The sequence below is a fragment of the Meles meles genome, chromosome 6 (assembly GCF_922984935.1).
Source record: "Meles meles chromosome 6, mMelMel3.1 paternal haplotype, whole genome shotgun sequence".
In the NCBI taxonomy this organism is placed as follows: domain Eukaryota; kingdom Metazoa; phylum Chordata; class Mammalia; order Carnivora; family Mustelidae; genus Meles; species Meles meles.
This window is the reverse complement of record NC_060071.1, coordinates 90,163,578-90,183,297: the sequence shown is the minus strand read 5'-3', so window position 1 is coordinate 90,183,297 and position 19,720 is coordinate 90,163,578. Positions and strand designations below refer to the sequence as shown.

Below are 19,720 nucleotides of genomic sequence, written 5' to 3'. Positions count from 1 at the left end.
GGCTGCAGGTGTGGGCTTGAGGCCAAGTTTGCAGAATAACTCTATCCCATGGACATGGCTAAGAGAGCCAGTGGTAGACAAGTGACTCTTACAGAATTTTAACTTGGATGTGATTTTGCAGTGAAAAGGAAACAGGTAGTTCTCTCAAATTAGGATGACTGGAAGCGGTTTATAAATGGATTCACGGGGCACCTGGGTGGCTCAGTGGGCTAAAGCCTCTGTCTTTGGCTCAGGTCATGTTCTCAGGATCCTGGGATTGAGCCCCGCATCGGGCTCTCTGCTCAGCAGGGAGCCTGCTTCCCCCTCTCTCTGCCTGCTTGTGATCTCTGTCTATCAAATAAATAAATAAAATATTTTTTAAAAATAAATAAATAAATAAATGGATTCACGACAGAAGTATGGGCAGGGTGTAAAGAAATCATCAGGAAGAACGGGGATCCTGAGTCTATCAGCGGCAGGAGGTAAAGCTGTCACTACCTCTAAGCCCAAAGGCATGTGTGAAGGGAAAGGTTACGAAAACTTGAAAGACGAAAGTCGTGAAGAGAGGGCTTCCTGAGAGGAGCAGGGAACTTCTGTTGACAGAGACAAGCCTGAGGAAACCTCACAGGAAGGAACCAGACAAATAAATATCCCAAATTCATCTTCCTCCCTTCCTCCTGTCACCTGCCGGGGCTTCTCATTGACCAGATCCAACTGGAAGACAGAGAACATAGGATTCTTTGATGCAATCAATTTGGATCACCTCTCGGGGCAACAAACAGGAAGGAAGAGGGTGGAGAGTATGTCAGGAGGAGCAAACGAAAGAGATTTGGCACGTGTAGTGGCAGAAAGGCGTTAGTGGTGGGTACCAGGTTTGTGTCGTATGAAACCATGGCTGGGTACCTTTATCAAAGTCAGTGCAGGCTGTTGGGGAGCAGGAAACATGAATAACCAGAAGGAGCCAGTCTACAGAGAGGACACAGAGAGAGAGACAGAGACACAGTACAAGGTTGGTTCTTGGATCAGTTAAGGCAAATCTAGTTGCAGTAACAAATAAACCCCTGATGTCAGTGTTTATCCCAAGAAAGTATATGTGTAAAAAAAAAAAAAAAAGAAAAAAAGAAAGTATATGTGTGAGACGGATCCAGGCTCCTTCCGTCTTGTGGCTGTGTACCCACCCACTACAGCTTCGGAGTCCTCCGCTTCCTTCTTGCAGGTGAGACAGATTTGATGTCAGGTGTAACTAGTGTTGATGTTAAGATGTGTCCTGCCGGGGCACCTGGGTGGCTCAGTGGGTTAAGCCTCTGCCTTCAGCTCAGGTCATGATCTCAGGGTCCTGGAATCGAGCCCCACATCGGGCTCCCTGCTCAGCGGGGAGCCTGCTTCCTCCTCTCTCTCTGCCTGCCTCTCTGCTTACTCGTGATCTCTCTCTGTCAAATAAATAAATCTTTAAAAAAAAAAAAAAGATGTGTCTTGCCAAGTACATTGGGTGAGACAGGAGAGAGAATGAAGAAGTCCCACTCATAAGAATCTCGGTCTGAAAGTGACACATTACATCACTTTGATTCCATTCAAAAAAACTAGTCACATGATGTACAGGGCGCGGGGGATATACTTACTATCTGACTATGTAGATACCTCCCCAAATCAACTTCGCACAATGAAAAAGGGAGCAGAAGGTTTTCTTGGGCTGCTTATCGCTTCCACCACAATCCCTGATGGATTTCCCTGTCCCAGTCACGGTTGCCAGGAGACCTTATTACACTATTTTGTTACACACAGTGTCTGTAATAACCACTTCCTCCTTGATGTGAGTTACTTTGAGACACGTCAGTTCCAGCAGCCAAAGTCCTTGATGAAACCATGTTCGGTTAGGTTTGGTGTTGCAATATCATAAAAGGCCATCTGTTTATGCCTTTAAATTTCTAGCATGCTTAAACTTGAGATTTTTAAGAAAATTTTCTTTATCTTATTTGTATCTAAAAGTGCAGTGTGTTCCATTGTGTATTTGTTTCCCTGTGGTAAATTTTTGTCTTTGGTCCTACAAACTTTCAGAAATTGTACAGCTTTTTAATTCTCCTGATAGTTAGCCAAAACTGAATCTGACACAAGTAATATTGCTAAAAATATATACACACCCAAACCAATCTTCATTGCAAAAAGTTCTCTTGGCATCACATTTTTAATGTTGTGAACATACTGACTTCACCATTGAAAATACTCATTTCTCCCCTTCCTTTATTCCAAAAGTTGTCTGCATTCAAGGGAATGAGAAAAAAAACAGGGAATATCTGCCAACTATTCTATAAATTATATCAAGATTTTTAAATAGACACTTCAAAGTATGGAATTGCAGCTGTCTTGTGCTTTCTGCCAGAATTTGACCTAACACACATGAATTAAGAGTGACCTTAGCAGTTCCAAAAGTACTTGTACTGGGAAGTAGAATCCTTTGCAATGGTTCTTTCTCTTTCTTTCAGTCTTCCTTTCTTTTCATTCTCTTTCCTTCCTTCTTTCATTCTTTCTTCTTCCTTCCTCCTTCTCTCCCTTCCTCCCCCCTCCCTCTCTTTCTTTCTTTCTTCTTTCCTTTTTTTTTTTCTCTTCTATATTTCTGTCTTCTCTTTCCCAAAAGGGGTAGTGCAATATCATCAGCGCCAACAGAAAACCACAGTGATTTGGTCAGAATTCAGAAAAATATAGGTCTTTTTCAAAAGAATATTTTCCTCAAATTTTCAAACTAAACATGCATCTGTGAGAATCTAAATAAGAGACACTGCATGGTTCATAATACAAAAATGGAAAATATACCAAGAAAAAGGAAGGGCACTTTATTTGAAGAAACAAACAGGAACAGAACCCATAAAACAAATAGGGGAACAGGATGAGGGAATCATTATAGCTGGCATCAGCTGTGCTGTGTGTCATTCTTATCATCCTTATTGTAAGTTATAAATTAGTTCTCCAGTGCCTAGGAGTGATGGACTCTTTGTTAAAGCCATGGAGTGGACAGATCTCAAAGGGATAGGAGCGCATGGCGGCAGGGCTGTCTTCCTAAGAGCCCGAGAGCCTGTCCCTGCCTGAGGCACTCTACCTGAGCCTGACCACAGAGCCTAGGGAAGAGGATATTAGAGGAACATGGAGATTCTCTGCCCCTTCTCTCCTCTCAGGACAGCCCATTCTCAGGGAAAATTCAAACTCAGCCAGAGGCCCACTTATCTCAGAACCTCAGCTCTGGCACAGAACTGAGAAACAAAACACATGCAGAAAATGGTCTCTGAACAGCCAGAAGAGATGTTACAAGAGCCAGGCACTGATGTTCATGGATATGACTCACAGCGTGGCCCCTGCAGCCCTCACTAAGAGCCATGACCAAGCTGAGTCATCTCGTCTTTCATTCACTGCTGGTTTTAAGCGGTGAGTGAAAGGTCACGGGAGGAATGCAGGACAGAAAAGGGGAAGGAGGAGATGGAATCAGGGAGAGTGGCTTTGAGGCAGACACGGTGATGTGCAAGAGAAGATCGCTCATTGCTTGGCAATAAGGGATAAAACAAAACCATAGAGAGAAAACAAAGAGCCAGAAAAGCACTGTGAGGCCATTAGTTTAGGGAGGCTTGAACAGATACCAGTGTCGCAGCACAAAAGGATAATTCCCATCCAGAAGGCCCCTGCTAACCCCAGGCACTGCGAATATGCTATGTTGGGTTTCCTGGGTCCTGTTTAAGGGGGGAAGCAAGAATATGACAAATCTAGGAAGACTTGCCTGTTATTCATGTTTTCATGCCACATTTGTCTCCTATTAGAATGAAAACTTTTTTTTAAAGATTTATTTATTTATTTGAGAGAGAGAGAGAGAGAGAGAGTGTGTGTGTGTGTGTGTGTGCGCGCGCAAGGAGGGGTGAGGAGTAGAGGGAGAAGGAGAGAGAAACCTAAGCAGACTCCAGCTGAGCATGCAGCCAGATGCCAGGCTCAGTCTCACGACCCTGAGATCATGACCTAAGCCGAAACCAAGAGTCAGATCCTCAATTGACTGAGCCACCCAGGCACCCCTGGAATGCAAACTTCTGTAACAGGGTCAATGTCTGAATTAAGCAATCTTAACATGTGAGTGCCCTGTACAGAGTAGGCACTCAGCAAATATTTATTGGCATGAATTCTTTATAAATTTCACTGTTCCAGAACACTTCTTTGCTCTTCTATACTCAATGATAAGGTTTTACTTGTGGAGGGAGGAGCTAAAACTCCCAGTGTTTAAATCTAATCTTCAGCAATGTCTCCTCCAGGTGACCTTCCACACCTCCTCCCTTCCTAAAGGTGGTCGCTTTACTACTTGTAGCCTTTCAGTTTTGTTCTCTCAGACCTCTGATTGATTTCTTGGGTGTTTAGAATAGTTTGATAACTATCCAGCAGTGTTCTAGGGACAAGACAAGCGCAGGGTCCTCCAGGAGTCTTCCGCACTAAATTTTGTTCTTCACTTTCCTTTTCCTGGCTCACCTCTACCCCACCCCTACCCCCCGCCCAAAACCTTCCTTCAGCACTACCATCTTCTTGAGCTAATCTTCCTGTCGTGCTCCCGACCAAACTGGTTTTTGCGGGATCAGCTTGGCTGTGACATATCCCTAAATTGAACGAGGCTTTTTTTTTTAAATTGTGGTAAAATATGCATTAAACTTACTTTCTTAACCATTAAAAAAAAAGCTAATTGTCATACTTGGAACTCATGATAATTAATTGACTGAAAATGAGCAGAGTTTCAGAGGACACAATCAGAACTCACCCTAGGAGAAGTTTGAAGGAGGACATTTAACTCTTACGTGTTCACTATAGGTTTCTCAACATGGGTCTCATTTTAAGTGAATGTCTTATGTTTAGTCTTTAAGATTTTAAGGAACCTACATTAACCAAGATATCCAGTTAATCTGGGTCTTAATTTGTAGAATAGAGAGCTAGTTTTTTGGGGGAGGGGGAATTATTTTAAAATGCAAATTTGTATTTATGTAAAAACTGCTCATTGGAATAAGTTCATCATCTTATAAATTTAAATGAACAGTCTTGAAGTGCTTTGTTAACCATCAAACTACCCACCTGTAATTTGGCTAAATATATTTCTTGTCTTTTATTAAATATTTGGTTAGTTGGTAAAACAGAGTTTCCTGTATGAGCTCTGTCGCCAAGTTTGGCTGGTTCCTGGGTGGGAATAATTCATGCAACTCTTGTGTTGCCAGTGTTCTAAGTGATTTTTTATTATTTTTCGCATGTTATTTGATGATAATCATGAAACCACACCCTTCCACTGGGCTCTCTTGAGCATGGACTCCTGTCATACTGGAATCTTCATTATTATAACAAGCAATAGTTGAGAAAAAGAGAGAGAGTTAGAGAGAGGGAGGAGAGAAAGGGAAGGTACAGAGTTAGTTGATACTGGTCTTGACAGTGTTCCCCAGGAAGACAGTAGGCTTGGAAATAAAATCCATAGAATAGATGTTAAATAAATATAGAAAGGTCAGGGGTTTGGGGTTTTGTTTGTTTTGTTTTGTTGGTTTACAAAAATGTGTCAGTCCAGTTGTCTACAATGAGAGGTCTGGGAGGAATCACATGATGTCTTGCTGTTCAAATAGGACTGTGCCCAAATTCTTTTGCAAAGATGGCCATCCCACCTCCCCGTGAGCGATTCCTCTCCATGCACAGTCTATACTCCAGACGATGAGGAATCAAATCAAATTAACACAATCAATTCATCTCTGAAACCTGGCTCTCCCCAGAGCAGTTAATTTAGGGCTGATTTTTCTTTTAGAGTTCCAGAGATAAACTTCAAGGTCAGCTGGGTGGCATGCAAGCAACATTATTCCCTCTTTAACAAAGGAAAAAATCTTGGTTTTAGAGAAGTAATTTTGCTAGACATTCTCTGACCTGGAGACAAAAATAAGGGGAGAGACTTCAGAGAAACCTATTCCCTCTAGTCTAATGCTTTTCTAGCTCCAAGCTGATAATTTTTCTTTTTCCCTTTTTCAAGTGATTTTTACCCTCAAATATAAGGAACCATGAAACAGAGGAGTATCCTGAGATGAGATCGTGTAACATAAAAATGCTCTTGGGCACCTGGGTGGCTCAGTCAGTTAAGCATCTGCCTTTGGCTCAGGTCATGATCCCAGGATCGTGGGATGGAGTCCTGCATTGGGCTCCCTGCTCCATGGGGAGCCTGCTTCTCCCTCTGTCTGCTGCTCTGCCTGCTTGTATGCTCTCTCTCTCTCTCTCTGTCAAATAAATAAATAAAATCTAAAAATTAAAGTTAAAAATAAATAAAAATTAAAATGCTCTCAAAGTTGAAAGTGATTTACAAGCAAGCAGTATGATTACCACTGTTTTGATCATTTTTGGATCCTGTCCACCTATAAAATGCTTTTGAAAAGTCTGTTCTCATTTGGAATCAATAATAACTGATCCAAATCTTGGTAACATATGAGGTCAATCTTGGTATAAAAATAAAAATGTCCCTTGAAATTTTCCTCAACTCCGATAAGCATAAGCATGTTTTCTTCCTTACTTGTCAGGTTTCTTACCTCCATTCCCCAAATTTCTTTCTAGCATAAGCATTTATGCTTATGAATGCAAAAAAAACCACCCATTTTCCTAATCTTTCTCTCTTTGACATTGTTGAAAAACATCCTTCCTTATCAGTGCTAAATAAACCATAAAATAGGCACATTTGATCAGTAAAAATAAAATGGAATGGTATATTAGGTGTCTAGAGACTCTGTATTCTCTGACATTCTCCCTCACTGTACCCCAGCTTATGGTCTCTTGTGCGTAATTAGTTTATGTGAAGTGGCTCAGTTCCCAGGGCCAATAAGAGGATTCTAGTAGATTTGACTGCTTTCGATTTCCCTATTCTGGAAATCTTTTATGGAGGCTGGAAACCAAGAACTTCAGTCTCACCCTGGGCAATGAGCTGGAGTTCAGCAGGTAAGAACGGCGTTCTGTGGCTCTCTGTCACAAGGCTGTAGGTGCTACTGATGAACATTAAGAAAACCTGTTGGCCCAGGGAGGTAGTAGGGAGGATCAGAGAGAGAAGGAATATAGCTGACTTTTGGGGGGAGGGAGGGATCAAGTTTTTTTAAAACTCTAATTATTCTGGGAATATGTGAAAACAGTATTTGTCGTGACCGTGGTAATTTTAGTATTTAACTGTTAAAGCTGATGTCACCCTCTCTACTCTCATTACCTTGCGAGTGGGTTATTTTCAAACCTGTGATCCTGCCTTCCCTCCGTTCCCACATATAATTTGATTTCATGCTAATTAACCACTGTAATGGCCAGCCTACATCAGCACACATGGGAAAATGTAGGTAGGTGCGTCTGGTCATTTGTTGACGCTAAATACTAAGTTGAGTTAAATACATGCATACATACACACATATGTATAGTCAAGAAGTGGCAGCCCTATATTATTATATTATAAGCGTAATTTTATATTGTGGCATGTATTTTACAAAGCAAAATACGGAAAGTCATGCCAGTCGGGCTTTTCTTTAATTGAGACCAGTTTATGCTCAGAGCACTTTAATTATACAGCCATGTCAATTAGCCTGTTTTATTGCTTGTGGTTTAACATTATTAGATTTAGGTTATAATTTCTAATGATCATTTGTCTCTGACTTGTTAACTAGCATATTGTCATTAAAATAAATTTTAGAGTTATATTGTCGGTGTTCTTAGCTATTATCCCATAAGTAATATAAACAACGGGAAGAACATGTGCCAGACGGTAGAATCAACTGTCTTATCATGATTCATCTTACGAGGTCAAAGTTTGCACAGACTCTACATGCTGGGAATACCATATGCCTTATAATTGTGTAAGATGCACAAAACTCGATCTATTTCATCACACTAGTCAGGTGTGTTTTTTTGTTTTATTGTAGCAAAACTTGCGTTTGGCAAAACGATGAACCATTTATAGGATATTTAGGTGTATAGTTAAAGTGTGAATTGTAAAATGTACAGTCACAGAATATCTGACTTTAAATCTCCCAGGCTTGTGAAAGGAGACCGCAATTAGACGTGTCTAGGATCACAGGAAATTACTTAAAGTATAATCAGGCTATCTGGGTTGATCTGATATTTCAGAGAGATAATATTTTTGAGGCTCTGTTCAAAAGCGTGTTCAGAATTACATGGCACAGAAGATTTCCCTTGCTTTTGTGGCTTTGCCAAGATGTGTTACTTTATCTGTAGTAATTATCTAGGCTGACTGAACACTCCAGGTTACATATTTCTTCAAATTATAAACTGTTTTAAAATAACATGGAGAAATTTATTGGTCTCCTTTACAATATCATAAACACTAAGCCAAAGCATAGCCCGGCCCACCTACACCTAGTAAAGACATTCAGACTTTAAAAAGGCAAAATCTTAATTTTTACCAGGCATAGATCAGAGACTCTCTCAGAGCAATGACTGAGCACATTCAGGAAAGATATCTTTCTTTTCCCTGAATTTTTAGAATACTTTGATAAGCAGCCCAATACATAAGGGCACAGCTTTTGAACTTTGGCCGGTGGTCAGTGCGCAGACAGAGCCAAACTCATGACCCTTGTGGATTTGTTAGCATTAGTTTAGGGTGCTAATTGATGCCAGGCCTCAGTCGTGAACCCAGCAAGCAAAAACAATGCTTAAATTGCAGACAAACCTAGTTCCCAGAATCTTTAGCACTTGTTTTCTGCCTTTTTTTTTTAAGATTTTATTTATTTGTTAGAGAGAGAAAGCACAAGCAGGGGAGGGGCGGCAGGTGGGGGGTGGGTAAGGGCAGGGGGAGAAGGACAAGCAGACTCCCTACTGAGCAGGGAGCCAACACTGGGCTCGAGCCCAGGACCCTGGGATCATAACCCGAGGCAAAGACAGACGCTTAACCGACTGAGGCACCCAGGCACTCCTGTATTCTGCCTCATTTTATAATTAACTACAAACATCTCCCTGAGCTCCACCTTTTTTTTCCCATTCTAGAGGACAAGATCTGTGGCTTATTCCCTTCTGTGTCCCCAGAACTCTTAACTTTGCCTTTTGTACAGATGAGGATCTCAGGAAATGTTGAGGCAGAAATCTGTGTCTAGAACCGTAAACCGCACCCTTCCAACATGATTAAAGGACTCTCGTGCTTGGTCACTGCCAAGGCAGTGTTATGTGGATTATTGTTATATTTAATCTAAAGTAAAACAGAATACCTATAGCCAACATTTTTTTTGAGACATGTTCAAAGAAAACCTTTCTCCCCAGCACTTTCTAAAGAAAACCGATGGGATCATCTCCCAAGATGTGGGATCATCTCCCAAGATGTGGCCTCATCTCCTCACCATCGGACGTGGTCTTTCTGTAGGGATGACAAATGCGGAGGTTCCATCCCCCTGCAGTTCAGTGGTTAGCCTTTCATGGAAAGCGGATATTTCTTCTCTTGGGGCAGCCTCAGTGGAAGGTGATTTTTCAGAGTACAGGAAACAAATAGACATGGTGGGAATTTTTCTCAAGATGTACTCTTTGGGTCTTTTCCCGAAGGTTGTAAGGTAGGTGTGGACAACTAAATTTCAAAACCTCATACATGTCTTCGCATGTTTGGTGTGACTTTGGCCATGCTCAACCAACCAGTAAGAAAGCAAACATACTCCATAAGAGAAACATCTTATTTCAGTAAGATGGGCTAATTATGGTGAATTAAAATCTTTACTTAATCTTCCTACAGTTATCCTTTTAATGTGTTCTGTAATTGCTATCCTTTAGTCTGTTAACCTCTGATTCATTAGTGGGTTTCTTAAGTGTTTATTAAGGAGCATGTGTAACATTCTGGTAATTACTAATAATCTTGGTGCATACCACATCTGCAAAGATCTTGGCAGGGACTTTCATTAGATTCGTCACGACTTACTGTCAGTGGACAATTTTTATTAGCTGTCTCCCACCTCTTTAAAATATGGAATTTGGGGCTTTACAAAACAATGAAATGCTTCCTCTTTCTTATGGCTAACAAACTCATAAAATATAGATCTGTGTGTCACTGTCCCTTCAAAATCAAAGTGTCCTCTAACGTCTCCTCTCCCATTTTACTGCTGAGGAGAAATGCCAAGAAGGATTATGCTAGTTTTCACTGCTTACTCGTGGCTACACTTAAATTGTAACTGGTGGCTCCTGGTCTGTGTCTCATTTCCCCCAAATCTCTCACCTCTGACAGAAAGGTGTAATTTTTATGTAACCTACAGCATGATGGTAGCATATAGTTCCACTCAGGAAATACGTACCACTCGGGACTATCTTTGGTGCCATAGGTACCCTGCAGCTCCATCTGAAACAAAACACACCTTTCTACCTCGCCTCTGACAGCTGAAATCCCTTTTACGGGGGATAGGATCTGGGAGACAGCATCTCAGTTGAAAAGCTACATTAAGGATAAAGGGTGTGAATGCTTTTCTGAGAGTGAAGTTGAAGAAGGCGAGGTAGCAGAGAGCACAAGAATATTGTTGAACTTGAAAATGACCTGGAGATGTTGCTAGAGCGAAACTTCACCCATCTCACTGCTCCGCTCGGGGTCAATGGCAGTACCAAAGGTATGGTTCTGATGGCTCTCACCCGCTTCCTAATCTCCCATCAATTCCCTACCCTAAAGGACCACAAACAATCGTATGATCAAAATAAAAAGTAGAGTGTGTGCTATGCGAACATAGCTCCAAGACCAATGTCATCATCTACCCCAATCTGACTCTTTGCAACTCAACTGCCACCCTTCATACAAATACACTATAAATTACATATACACGTACATATATGCATATACATGTACCTGTATGTGTGTGACCTGAAGCCTCCTTTCCCCGGGACAGATGCCATCAGCCATCAGTATTTCTTTAAAAAGATGAAAGATAAGGGGCATCTGGGTGGCTCAGTCATTGAGCATCTTCCTTCAGCTCAGGTCATGATCCCCCGCCCGCATCAGGCTCCCTGATCAACAGGAAGCCTGCTTCTTCCTCTCCCACTCTCCCTGCTTGTGTTCCCTCTCTCACTGTCTCTCTCTGTCAAATAAATACATAAAATCTTTTTTTAAAAGATGATAGATTAAAAAACTACTTTGCAAATAAAGGCACCACAGAAATTTGAGATTTTGAAATTTTCAAACAACCTTGTCCTACAGATTTTAAGGCAAGTAAAGTCATTTTATTTCTTAAAAACAGATTTTTTTTTGTGACCGTGTCTTAGGAAGCACCCAGACCAGCTGAATGCCTAACCTGGCGTTCCTTGCTGTGCAGAAAATCAGCAGCAGACTAGTCTGAAAGTGGGTATCCCTGGCTAAGCACACAATGAAGCCAGTGGGAAACGCTGCAGTAATGGTTCTCGACCCGTTCAGAGAAAAATAGTTTAGTGAGTGAGAACATTCTTCAGCTTTTAAAAATACGCTTGTACATTTGTTTGTGAACATTGAGCCGCCCTTCTTTGCCCTGGTGAGTTACCACAGTAACTCACTTCATGTTTATGGCATGGTGGATGACAGGGCTGTTCCCTCTGCTCAGAGGAGTGTGTCCGACTGTGCTCCCTGGAACCCCAGCAGACAGGCTTGCTGCCTCCTGGGCAATGAGGCATATGGAGGGTTTGAGCCACACGTCTTTGTGGTTCATCCTGATTGCATGTCAGGCACTGAATACTTCTCGAGTGTTACTCCCCTGTCCCATTTGCCAGTTTGGCAGCACGTTTTCATTCTAATAAGAGAAGTTTCTCAGATGGAGATTCCAGATGTGTCTAAGCTGCTTTTATTAGGACAATGGAAAGGTCCAGCCTTTTCTTCTAAATACAATCAAGAGTAGTGTGGCTTTGCCTGGGTAATTTTACAAAGAGTTATATTACGTAACTGGAAGATTGTCTCCCCGGGCATAGAGAGAATTTGTTAGCCCAGAATGCAGCTTGGAATAATGCTGACGTAAAGCTTCAATCCAAGAGAGAAACCTTTTAAGTTGCTGAAATGAGTGGAGAGGAAGAAGGAAATTGCTGTTTTACATGATTGACCAAAATGCACTGTAATTATATCAACTTGAAACAGATTCCTTAGAAGAACTGATAACTCTATGATCCAAACAAGTCATGTGTAGTAGAATTAAATACTGCATGTACTTTCTCCACAAAGTGTAGACACGCCGTATTAGCGATGTGCTGTAGAAGAGACAGCCGTGCTTGCTTTAGCCTGCTTAATGAGACCTCCGGTGAAGAATGGTGGGTGGCTTTACTGCGGAATTAGTATTTACCCTGCCTGCCCGTCCTTTTGCACTGCTTTACAACATAGCTTGTGGACTCTCCTCATGGAATGCTATTTTGATGTTGCCACTCCTGTTTGTAATTAACACAGCATCACTCATCAGTCAGTTTCTAAATGGAACACTCCTTAAGGAATCCACTCACTGTTCTTGTTGCCTTTCTAGGGGACGTGGGTAAAATGTAATCACAGATCTTTAGCCCAAAGCTAGCCTTCACATTTTCCTTCTTCCCGTCAGTGTCTCCTCATAGTACTATTTTCTGTCAGCTACAGTCCACCCATAGATAGGAGATCATCTCCAAGAAGAGTAATAATGGTATTTACTCAGTGCCAGGAAAACTCCTTGGCTGACACTAGATACTTTGAAACACTATCATTACTTGCATATGGAAATCATCTGTTTGCATAGTTCCTTCACCTAACTAGAAACTTCTAAAGGGCAGGATTATGTCTTACTTCTTTGTAATACCCCAAATAGTGGAATATTTAATACATACTAAGTGTTCAAGAATTCTTAGTAACTGAATGAATGGCGGATTAGAAATAGCATCCATCAGATTCTACAAAAAGAAATTGCAACTAGCAAATAAAGTGCCTAGACTTCCAATACAAGGTTAGATGAAATAGTTAATTAAGTTAATTATGAAATAACCATAGTCTGTATTCGTCTTGGTGTAAGCTGATGGAAGACCTGCCTCAGTGTTACCCAGGCACACAGACATCGTAAACAAAGTCAATGTCTTGAGCTTCCGCAGTGGAAGAGGGGGTAAGGTCATTTTTCTAAGCATTGGGATATACTTGCTTTGGTCCCTCTGCTGACCTTTCTAGGAACAGGGTCACATCATTGGGAGATGGCCATGAAGATTTCACTGAAGTACTCCGCTGAGGAACAGGAAGAGGTCACATGGTCTCTACTGGGATTTTCAACTTTATCTCATTAATTTCCTCCCCCAACCCACTCAGGTCTTCACGCACCCTGAGCAACTGAATGCCACAGCAGGTTTCCTTCACACCTGAAGGAAATGTGGGAGGCTGCCATGGTGGGGGATCTCTTTCTTCACTTCTCTTCAAAGGACAACTTTTCCTCCCTGGACTTTGTTTCTCTCGTTTCCCCACCTGGAATGCTTTCTCCTGCTTACTCTTTTTGCCTCTGAATCCTATAGGACCAGCTCAAATCCCTTCTCCTTCCTGAGTCCTTCCTGACCCTCTGCAGAGAGCAGTAATTGCTCCCTCTGATGAACACCTGGGCAATTTGGTACTGGTGCTACTTGACATTGTGGATCTTTTTCTTTACATTGTGAATTATTGTTCTCATTTACTTATTTATTGCAACTCTTGATAGTGAAGATAATGCCCTGAGCTTTTCTTAAAACCTGTAGACCTCATTTCATATGACAATTATTTTAAAAATACTTGGCAATTTGGGGGGAAATGATCTAGAAAGGAATTTGATGGAGGTAAGTGAACTTAATGAAAATTTTACAGATGTTATGAGAAAAATCGACGTCCATGTAATACTTTGATAATATATAAAACTATTTTAAATTATTTTTGTAAAAGAACAGTTAGAGAATAATGTTGGACTTCCCAACTTAGAACATACGAAAATGTTTCTTCCTTAGCAGTGAATATAGCTTACATATATGGAAATGCAGAGCTGGAGATTCTTTTTCGCAGGAGAATCAGCGTCATGTTTTGGAAATCACTCCCTATGCTGTTTGCTATTTGTAGTATAAACAAATCTTATGCAAAGTTATTTGTTTTGTAGGTGTACATGTCGTTTTCTCATTTTACTCTTTTGGGTTTTGTGTTAATTCATTTGTAGTCAAAGTACCGAGTTATCTCATCTAAATGCAGTAGTCCAGAAATACCAAACCTGGTCCATCTACCTGACCATCAAATCATGTTCTTGGTTCTAGACAGAAGTGCTAGAAGCCTTCTGGGCCAGCGGTTTTGCTGACACCAAACGTACCTCTAGATCCGGAACAGTTTAAATGAGTGAGCTGTATTGGTCCATGATCTTCTGATGAGTTCAATACAATTCCAATCTTAGAGATATAGTTCTTATCTAAAAACTAACCTTCGAAAAATAATCATGCTAATGGAGTTTCAAATTTGATGAACAAAACCATTGTGAAGATGAGCATTAATGACATTTTAAATTTTGGCAATAGTAGAATATTGCTTGGTGGGTTGAAGAGGATCAAGAAGATGTTGTGTTGAATGTATCATAAAACATACACACATACACACACGCAAACGCACACACACACACACACGGGCACATATATTTAAAGAGAAAAGGAATTACCCAACAAGCTCATCCCTTTCTTTACACTCCTGTTGCCTCCCCTGATGTTCAGGCATTATCTTCACCAGGATTATCATACCGCCTTCATGGATGTTCCGCCCTCCAGACTCCCATTCCAATCCACCCAATCAGGCAGTAAATGATTTTGTAGGTATTTGTGTGTGTTCTGCTGGAAGAACTGTGTTGGGATCCTCAACTTCCTCTTCTCGGAATGGCTAGTCTCGTGCACTGTTATGTTTAGCGATTCCCTACAAAATCAAATATAATCCAGCCTCACTTTCCAGTTTTATAATATACTCCTTTCATATGCCCCAGCTGCCTTCAATCAAAGCAAAATATTCACTCTTTTCTGTGATATATTTGTCAGTTTTCAGCATAATTCCCTGGGGCCTAGAACCCATAAAGCACATCATTCTTAGAGGTAGAAGTGTTTGTATTATAAATCCAACAATCTGAGAAAAGCATCTTAAAGTAGACGATAGAAGAGGTGTTTTTGGAACGTTCTTTTAAAAATTTTTGGTAAAACTGTGGAAGGAAGAACAGAAGGGCCTTAACTCAGAATTGGGACAAGGAAGTTAAACACAGTAGTGAGGAGACTAAAGAAACCCCAAAATGGAGAACAGCTGAGGTGTAGTGAAATGAGAGTCCTTGTCATAATCTCATTAGAAACAAACCCTGGAGTAAAAATACACGATGAGCAAGTTAAGCCCCTCACATTGGGAAACTCCCAAATGTTAAAGGCTAGAGTCCTGAGATGCAGGCTCCTAACCAAAAAGAAGAAAAAAAAAAAAAAAGAATTTTGCTCTCTAAAATGTGGTACAGGGGCACCTGGTTGGCTCAGTGGGTTATAGCCTCTGCCTTCGGCTCAGGTCATGATCCCAGGGTCCTGGGATCGAGCCCCGCATCAGGCTCTCTGCTCAGCGGGGAGCCTGCTTCCCCTATCTCTCACTCTCTGCCTGCCTCTCTGCCTACTTGTGATCTCTGTCTGTCAAATAAATAAATAAATAAAGTCTTTAAAAAAAATAAATAAAATGTGGTATATTTTCACTGAGCACTAAACTATATGCTTCTGTGAAAATTCAGGAAGCCTGAATGTAATGACCAGCTCTGCTCCATCATGAAGGAGAAGTAGGGATTGTAAACTGTACCACAACACAGCTGCAACTCTTGCTGTAAGCACAGGTTCCTGTCTGCCAGGATGAATTCCAAATTCACAATCACGATCAAAGTTAGGCCATATTAGCTGCTCTGTATTTTTAACCTTTGTATTAAATTACCATCAAGGGGGCACTAATTAAGATAAGAAATAGAGCTACTTATTTGTTTCATATGCACCTTCAGATATCTGAATTATACAGTAAAACAATCTATGACATCTGTGTATGCTTTTCATAAAAAGAAAAAGGCACACATGCCTCAGGGTGCATCTGCCTGGCTAAGAAACAGATGAAAAAACTTTTTCTATAGTTTCTATTAAAGTACAGAAGAATATAATTTTAAAGTCTAACAAAAATAAGGTTAAGATTATATAAGGCAAATAAATCAATAGAATCTATAGCAAAACACAGAATATTTTAGGTTAACCTGAAAAGGCTAAGTGTCCTAAGACTGAAAAATGAGGAAAGCCATTTGGCAAAATCCTTAACTTGGATCTTTTTGTTGTTGTTTGATTTTTTCTTTTTCCCTAGGTTCCAGATTCAGAGATGTGCAACTGATCCAAACAGTTATAAAAGCTTGGGAGACAGCTTTCGAACGATTTTCCGAATTGAAGGGTATGTATGTTTCTTTGTGTATGACCTCTACGTTGATCTAGGCATTTGACATGTTATTACATAGCACGTTTTTCTCATTTTGAATGGCTCGTTTTCCTACTGTTATTAGAGAAAAGTATTTAAAAGGGTGCCTTCCCACTTTTTCGTGTGTTTTTCCTGATAGTACAATTGAAAATTAAGTATGTATACATAAGAACTACCACAAAATGATACTAATAATCAGTTTGCTGATTAGAAGATGATTTCTATTTTGTGCCATTGAGATTTTTTAAAGTTCTCATAACAGCAGCTATCTACAGGTAAAAGTTCTTTATTTTGATTCTTGACTATAGTGTCCAAATGTGTTCCTTATTTGCATTGTGGCTTATGAATATTCAGTCAAAACAGAACTATGTCAAAAATTGATGTGTCAGACTTGTTATCCTATCTACTAGATGATCAGATAAACAGAATTTTTTTTACATAAGCTAAAAGTGTCTTTGATGTATAGTTTTGGTTAAAGACTCTTTCCAGCACAATTTTCCAAAGGATATTAGATTTGCTTTTTGAAGTTGTTTTCATAAGAGAATTGGTTGAAAATAATAAGTATGCAAAAAAATGGTAACAGTAATAGTTATAACTAGTATATACTTAGCCTCTACTGTATGCTAGAAATTCTCCTTATGACTCTGTGGGGTAAGTTCTATTAGAATCCACTCCAGTTGGACAAATGAAGAAACCAAATGAAGACTCAGAGGAATTAGTCATTTTCACATATCTGATATATAACAGAACTGGGACTCAAATCCAGGTCTGCTTGACCTCAAAGCCCATCCTCCTAACCTCTGTAGTTCACTACCTCTCTTGGCAGATTATACTAAGAATGTTATTCTACCAATTGTTTATTTCAGCTAAACATATGTCATGGATTTGTTTCCATGACAGTATATATATTTTTAATAATACCATAGTAATTTTTGTATCTACATGCTACAGTCTATTCAATTAATCCTTTTGGCAGACCACTAGGTTGTTTGCACGTTTTCACTATTACAAATGACAGTGCGATAAATATCCTTATACTATTTTTTCATATTTATGTGCATATAGATTTTTTTCTATAAAATAAGTTGCTAGCTATGGACATACAGGATCAAATGATATGCACATCTTATATTATAAATGTTAACCAACTATCTTCCAGAAAGTATCAGTTTTTGAGAGTACTCATTTCTCCACACCCTCACAAACACTGGACTAATGTCATTATTTGGTATATCTGTCACCCACATGTGTCTCCTATTAATAATCTAACAGGTGAAAAATAAAACTGTCTAAAGCATTCTTTTGATTATAACTGGGATTGAACATACTTTTGTAACCATGAGGTATCATTTCTTTCATGAATTTTTTGTTTGTGCTCTTTGTCCGTTTTTCTTGGGTTAGATTTTTTTAGATTTATAGGAGCACGGTATATATTGTAGGTACTAATTCTTTAACTACGACATAGATTTACAAATATTTTTCCCACCTTGTCATTTTTCTTAGAGCTGTAGTACCTTACACTTTTCAGTACCTTGTTATTTTTGAAGATTGTGGTTTGGTGATCGTATCTGTCTTTTCCTTTGTGATATCTGACCTTGTTGTCACATTAGAAAGAAGGATATCCTCTAACCCCAAGATTATAAACATTTCCTTCGGGTATGTTTTGCATTTAAATCTTTAATCCATCTGAGAATTTTTATAATGCATCGTGTGGCATATAGGAATTAAATTTTATTTTCAAAGGTCCAAATACCACTTGTTGAAAAATCTCTTTTACTCCCTTATTGGCAGTGCTAGCTTCTTGTGTATTAAACTTCCACAAATAGATCATCAAAATTTTCTACTCTGTTTCTCCATTTCCTATTCTGTTCCATTGGTTTATCTATCTCTATGCCATATCGTACTGTTTTAAACCATTTACTTTTGGAGTATTTGGGTAATATATAAATATATGCCCTGCAGTTGAAAGCCTAAACTTCCTTTTTTTTTTCTTTCTTTTTTTAAAAAAGACTTTATTTATTTATTTGGGAGAGAGAGAGAGAGAGAGCATGAGCAGGGGGAGGGGCAAAGGCAGAGGGAGAAGCAGGCTGCCCGCTAGCAGGGAGCCCAATGTGGGACTCAATCCCAGGATCCTGAGATCATGACCTGGGCAGAAGGCAGACGCTTAACTGACTGAGCCACCCAGGCACCCAGAAAGCCCAAACTTCTTATTGTGGTACAGCACCCGTCCTGCTATGGCCCTCCCTTCTTCTCCGGGCTCATTTGCCATACACAGATCTACTCTAAGAACAACAGATCTGCTCACATTCTCATACCTTTGTGTACTGGTCGTTATCTTATTCCTACAGGAAAAACCCCTTCATTCACACAAGAAACCATCTCTCCTCTTTCAAGGATGCCCTCAACATTTCTCTCTCTCTCTCTCTCTCTGACCATCTTTTCTCTACCACACGCTTTTTTTAGCATTCTTACATGCTATGCAAAATATGGTGTGCATCTATCTCTCAATCTACCGTGGCTATTTTCTGTCTGTCTCCTCTCGCCTACCCCAAGAACATATTCTCCTAAGGGCCGTTTTTCATTTAGCTCTGTCTCTCCCATGACTGTGTTTAGCACTAAGTAGAAATAGTAAGTGCACGTTAAATGAATGCAAGTCATCACATCAAAATCATAATGAGGCAAAACGAAACAGAGATGATAATTCTTGTATTGACCACCCCCTCTGAAGTTACGATAACAATCATGATAATCACAATTAAATATTTTCAGGTGGGCTAATGACAACGAATCAGCAAATTCTTGCTATTACTCTGATGATACGGTACCTAAGTGCCATCCATGAAGGATATACCTGCATCTGTGACAACTGGATCAAAATGATGCTCATTTTACCCAAAATGTATATAAAGTTAAAGGAATCGTAGTGCATTATATAGTCAATAGCAGTGTCCCTTTCCAGTAAAATGGTAGTAGCAGCATTGCCAAGTTCTGTACACTGTAACAGATACCTCTGAATTGGATGTGGGAGTTCCTTAGCCAGGCTCTTTATTTCATGTGTGTTAGGAAGAATTTGATGTTTCTGCTTTGATATCAAGTCATGCAACAAACATACAGCATGGGTGGTCCTTGCATAGTAAAACTGGCCTTTTCCTAGACTGTATGTATAATTGCTTCTAGAGAAAATTGACTTTCTTTCTATAATGTCTTTCAATCTGGACATGTTGTTAGCCCAAAGCTGGAGAGCTCTAGTCTCAGAGATGGAAGTACTTGTAAAAATACAAAAGAAAAATCTCTATTATTTTTGATACAGAGCAAGAATATTTCATATGTTAAAAAAATGTTAAAAATTCCATA

General features: G+C 39.9%; 1 protein-coding gene across 2 annotated transcripts in view; it reads left to right on the top strand.

The window, feature by feature from the left end:
• SLC25A21 (solute carrier family 25 member 21) overlaps positions 1-19,720 on the top strand; it is a 506,059-nt gene that overhangs the window by 362,891 nt on the left and 123,448 nt on the right. The window contains exon 3 of one of the 2 annotated variants that reach the window (XM_046010194.1): positions 16,259-16,342. The exons of the other annotated variant lie outside the window; for it this stretch is intronic. Coding sequence (XP_045866150.1) covers positions 16,259-16,342 — 84 coding nt within the window. The remainder of the gene's footprint in view (positions 1-16,258; positions 16,343-19,720) is intronic. 2 annotated transcript variants of the gene reach the window in all.